The following is a 5,978-nucleotide window of genomic DNA, read 5'->3' on the forward strand; positions in this document are numbered from 1 at the left end:
TTTGTTGTGATCGCAAGGCAGCGAATGTTACTCACATCCAGCACTCGCCTTGTCTGGCGCCTGATGCTCCGGGCTGCCAGCGGACATCGTGCCGCGTATTCTGCGCGTCTCAAGAAGTAATGGTGACATCCTTGTGCATCAGGTGACAGCGAGGTGACGGGCGATGGCATCAGATGCCAGGCTGGGGTGAGTTACATATAAACGCAGATGGCTAGGCATTGGCAGTGATTATATATATATATATATATATATATATATATATATATATATATATATATATATATATATATATATATATATATATATATAATGTGATCATGTGCCCCCTACTGTAATAAGTATTGTTGCAGCAGCTGTGGAGTGTTATTGTACAGTTGCTGTATAATATGTTAGTGGGGAAATAAAGTCACTTTCTATGATTTTTCTATTTAAACAAAAATACTGTAATTTATTCCCTAGTGGTTTCATTATCTCTGTTTCCTGGCATATGTACGCTGCTCTCGGGGGGATGAGCTGATACAGTAGATGGCCGCTATAGAGGAGGAGGGGTCCTGGCCTCTGTCTGTTACCCGTCCTGATCTTTCCCACCTCCTTTCGTCTGCCTACATTTACAGCCACGCCCACTGCGATTAAAGTCATGCCCGTAAACGCTGGGACTGCAGAGCTGATGGAGTGCTGTACTGCGCACCCATATCTCACTCTATTTCTTCCTGCAGTTCTAATATGCAGTGTTTTCAGTTTTATATAGAGATACCTTCTTAGATAGGTGGGCACATTACATCCCCTCCCCCCCAATCAGTAGAACCACTCAGTGTGTTCCCCAGTCTGGGTGTCAGGACGTGCTGATTGGATAAAACAATTCTTGCATTGAATGGGCCAATCAGCTATGAGTCTTAGTCCTGCTGGGAGCGGCCTGTCGAACGCACAGAGCAGAGGAATCCCCCCCCCACATAGGTTCTACCAGACTGACCCTCTGTGTTTTCTCTCTGTGCAGGAGATACCATTTTGCATGAAATGGGGGAGGCCACGTCTGTGCAGTGGAGTGCCGGGACGTGGATGGTGGAGTATGGCCGTGGTTTCATCCCCTCCACCTTGGGCTTTGCTCTGTCTGACACGATCTTCAGCACCCAGGACTTTGTCAACATGTTCTACACGGTAAAAGTGTACGCCAAAGGACTGCTGCTAGAGACCAGCACATACCTGTCTGAGCTCGGGATCTTCTGACCGTGATCCGCAGCCGGCTCCGGCACTGAGCTGGTTAACATACGGTGTCCTCTCATCATGTGTCGTCCACACGGTCTGTGCCCATGTGTGTTCTAAATCAGGCTGCACCTTTGTCCGATGCCAGATAAGGCATCATTATCCTAACAGCAACGGGAAGACATGATCCATGTAGCCTGTGGCCACCACACAGCTCCGTCACGCGTGTCTCCTCCCATCACCCCACTACATGTATGTTCTGTGCCTCTGGAGCATAACAATGTGACATGTACACGGATCTATGACCTGCTCTGGATATTGATATCTTAGCAATATATAAATCCCAGAATGTTTTATCCTTTAATTATTGTGAGCCGGGCGCCTGTGTGGACCAGTCCTTGTGTCTGAGCTTTGTTCCTACTATTAGGGAATCTGGTGCCCACCAGGCCCGTCTGTCTCTGAATATCGCTGTGATTTCCAATCAAATATTTTTAATAAAACTATCAAGTCCTTCGTTGTTTCCATAGCTCAGAGTATTTAACATTTCTTATATGTAACTAAAACCTAAATATCTCTATGTAACACAGTCTCCAGCAGATGTACTTACAGGACAGTCACTAAGGGATTTGTACAATATTCTGTGTTTAATAACTCTGGCTGAAAACCTCCATCAGTTTCATAGTATTCTGTATGTAACTGTATCCAGGATAAAATCTACAGATCCCTAATTACACCAGAGCCGGGTACCAATAATACTATAAATTGTCACAGAATACGGAGTTCCGCAGCTGGAATTATGGACATGTCGGTTTATCCCCTGAGGCATCAGTGGGCCGTATGATGGAAAATTGCTCCAAACAAGAGGCTGTAAACATTGTGGAATTAAATGCACCGTTTATATTGTTTACACAGAACCAAATGTATTTTATAATTAATTTGCCTTAGGACTGATCAGTGATTTACCAGATTCCTTGTATCGGTGTATTTGGAGATCCTGCCGTTATTCAGGGCAGTTTTGGTGAATATCCCACTTATTGGGGTGCAGCCTGATTTGAACACAAGTCGATGTATGTGGTAAATGTCATCTGCTCCAGCTACGTCACAGCCTATGTGGTGACACATAATCTACCGCATCCACCGTCTTCCTTATAACCCCTCCCACACATGTGATGCTATCAGTGGGAGGGGCTTGTCATTCATACCCATAGATCCAACCTCCTGTGTTGCTGACCTATGCAAGATTTCTATGCAGAGAATCTGCAAATCATAAGTAATAATTCTGTGACCTCATAACACTCAATGACCAACCAGCTACTATATCAGATGTGCGCACTAATTAGCGGCCATGCTTGTATGTGAATTGTACAGTTCTTGGTATTACTGTGGGTGAAACGCGTTGGGTCACTGACTTATATCTTTCCTAGTTGCTGTGTGTGTGTATTTTATTTTTTGCTCTAGTAAAAATGATCTTATGAACCTTAGGCCGGGATCGGGCGACCTCTGGCTTTCCACTTGTTGTGGAACTACAGTTCCCAGAATGCCGTCCCATCCTCAGTCTGGGAATCGCACTGTGGCGGCTGGAGAGTCAGAGGTCGCCCCAGGCTGACCTCTGGTGCTGCTGGTATTATGCTACGTGTACTGACCCCGCGCTGCGCTTCAGTGTGTCATTGTCTGGTGTCGGACTCTGCAGATACCTCTGATCTATGGTGGAGGAGAGCGCAATGGTTTGTGTGGAACTTCTCGTATTGTGCGTTTGTTTTTTTGCTTTTGCTGTGTAGTCCGGTCTTGTGTCACTGATTACACGTGTGTCCTGTCTGTATGTTTATAATTAATGTTGCTGGTATGGGTAATACGTGGATGTACATTACCTCCTGCCCTATAGTGCACTGTGCAATAAATCACCAGGACACTCTGATGATTATCCCAGTCATAGCGAACGCCATAAGGCGGAGATTGTTCTACCTGAAGTTTGTGCCTAAACTCCTAATCCACACAGACCAATGTCACAGAATCTACGTAACGGTCTTAATGTAAATGGTGAACAGAACTGAATGTAGTTGGAATATTGTGGTTGGTTTTTCAGCTTTAGGGGGAAGCCATTTGTCTTTGCACTCATCGTTTCCTGGACCTTTTTTAGGAGCATTTTCAGGACATGCTCAGAGGAAGCCATAAAATAAACTGATTACTGATTGTAGGAGATTTCATGTCATTGTGACGTACGCAAGCAATAAGGTCTGATGTGTACGAGGATTAGTGTATATGTACAAACAGACATTGGTCATGAAGAGGACCTGTCATCCTCCCTTAACCCAGGGTTTGCCCAGGATAGTGACATATAGGAAGGGTGCGACATATGCTAATTACATACTAAGTAGTGCTCAGTCCCACCCCCTCTACCTGTTGTAGTGAAAATGGGCAACAAGCACCCTGATTAACATTCTGGTTGGACTGATAAGCTAAGCATGGTAAACAGCCTGATTAGCATTCTGGCCGTAGGGTGATTAGCATTCTGACCACGGAGTGATTATCATACTTTACAGTCTGATTAGCATTGTGGCCGGGCTGATTAGCATACTATACAGCCTGATTAGCATTGTGGCCAGGCTTATTAGCATACTATACAGCCTGATTAGCATTGTGGCCAGGCTGATTAGCATACTATACAGTCTGATTAGCTTGAGAATAGTCTGTACTCAACAAGAGGACCAGTCACAAAGGCTCCGTACACGCTGCACTCCTCCAGGGCTGTAGGATGTTCATTTTAAAATGCATTCGGACACTTTCTAAATGTAACTCAGACCAGAAGTCTGCTAGGACTAATTGTCTGTTCTGAGGAGGCTGCGATGCGCTCTCTGATCCTGCAGGGAGCGCCAGTTACAGCGTAGAAGTGTCGTGTGTACCGCGTCTCCTGTTCATCTGAACATTGTGTCTGTGGGCCGGAGGGATCGCTCCTTCTCGGTTCCAGAGTTAACTATAAATGTTTTAATCATAACTAAACTGTGAAGATGTGGCGGCCGTTCTCTGTGAATACAGACGTTTCCCTGTTCCCCCCAGCAGCACCCAGTCTGTGGGATTAGTTCCTCTGTCATCACCCTGCTGTAAGGTTGTCCCTATAGAGAGGAGGCCCATAGGCAACTCTTGTACATCTAGCGCCACAGAGAAATAAGAGAAGTCTGCGCTCATTTCTAATTACAGAAACCATCATATTTATTTACAGCTGGAGTATATATGCCGTTTACTGACAGTCACAATACAACATAACACTCAGAAACATACCAGGGTTGTAGAACTGATGTCTATGGGGCACATCAGCCGAAGCTTATTAACAAGTGTGTACAATAGCTGCAGCCTGAATGGGGTACGGAGTCCTGAGTCCTCTGTACAGATGGAGCTGTCGGCAATATGCTTTCTACACAGAGCAGCAGTGACACCCGCTGGCTAAGAGCAGGTACTGCACCCCAGATTTAATTTAATTTTCACAAAATAAACATCATTTTATGAAATCACCCCTTTAAGCTATATTAAAATCAGCCTTCCCAACATAATGTTGTTAAATAGGTCTCCCCCCAGGAACCACTAAAGTCGGATGGCCGCGCAGGTCACAGTGCTGAAGATCCATCCCAAAGTGCGGGTAGTGTGGTTCTTGCTGTTCTCGGTATTCTGGTCCTGTGTCACTGATCACACTGTCTGTCTCTCTGTATTCTGGTCCTCTGTCTGTCTGTCTGTCTCTGTATTCTGGTCCTCTGTCTGTCTGTCTGTCTCTGTATTCTGGTCCTGTGTCACTGATCTCACGGTCTGTCTGTCTCTGTATTCTGGTCCTCTGTCTGTCTGTCTCTCTGTATTCTGGTCCGCCTGCCTCTCTGTTCTTTATGGTGTTTGTGTCTTTTCTGTTTTCTGATTAATTCATGTGCATTTTACCACTAATTATATTTTTAAATGAATAAAATTATTATGAAGAAGCCATTGTGGTGTTTTGGATTTTTTACTTTTATAAGTACTTATAGTCTACAGCATTATTTATCATCAGAGAGGATTATCTGCTCATTAATATGTGCATAGTAGTTTATTACCCCAATTGTTACTAATTTTATTTAGTTTAAGAGATTTTGCTGGATTCCTAGACAGCCTTCTCCAGTTGTCAGATCTAAGTACAGCTGCCTGACTCCATCCTGTGGTATGTATGTGTGTGTGTGTATATATGTGTGTATATATATGTGTGTGTGTGTGTGTATATATGTGTGTATATATATGTGTGTGTGTGTATGTATGTGTGTATATATATATATATATATATATATATATATATATTATTTATTATTATTATTATTATTATCTTTTATTTATAGGGCGCCAGAAAGTATCCGTAGCGCCGTACAAGGACAAACAATGGCACAGTACAAGTAACAGTGAGCACTATAACTCTGGGAGCTCAAAGCACAGTTAGAAAGAGAGGGTGGGGCATAGTTAGTGCAGGCTGGTAATTGTAGCCCAAAAGAGTGGGCGCGGATGACAGGTTAAGAGCCACTGAGAGAAACAGAGAAGCGAGAGGAAACAGAGGGCAGAAGGACCGAAAGGAGGAGGGCTAAATAGCTGGACAGCGAAGTTAAAAGTGGTGGAAACGGGAGGCTGGAGAGCCCTGCTCAAGGAGCGTACAATCTAATGGGAGGAGAAGACAGACAGAGACACAAGGGTGAGACGGAGACGGATTCGAGGAGGGAGGAAGAAGGGAAGAGAGGGAGAGAGGTAGCCGACAGGTGGGAGGTTAAGCAGGTGACTGG

At 44.5% G+C, this 5,978-nt stretch overlaps 1 protein-coding gene across 1 annotated transcript; it reads left to right on the forward strand.

Annotated features, from left to right (window-relative positions):
• Positions 1-990: 990 nt before the first annotated feature.
• On the forward strand, positions 991-5,163 carry SIGMAR1 (sigma non-opioid intracellular receptor 1; the record flags this gene model as incomplete). Its single annotated transcript, XM_075187147.1, has 2 exons — positions 991-2,874; positions 2,918-5,163. A coding segment is annotated over one exon (234 nt), but the record flags the coding sequence as incomplete, so codon positions are not given.
• Positions 5,164-5,978: the final 815 nt, after the last annotated feature.

This window comes from Mixophyes fleayi, chromosome 1, assembly GCF_038048845.1.
Source record: "Mixophyes fleayi isolate aMixFle1 chromosome 1, aMixFle1.hap1, whole genome shotgun sequence".
Lineage (NCBI taxonomy): Eukaryota > Metazoa > Chordata > Amphibia > Anura > Limnodynastidae > Mixophyes > Mixophyes fleayi.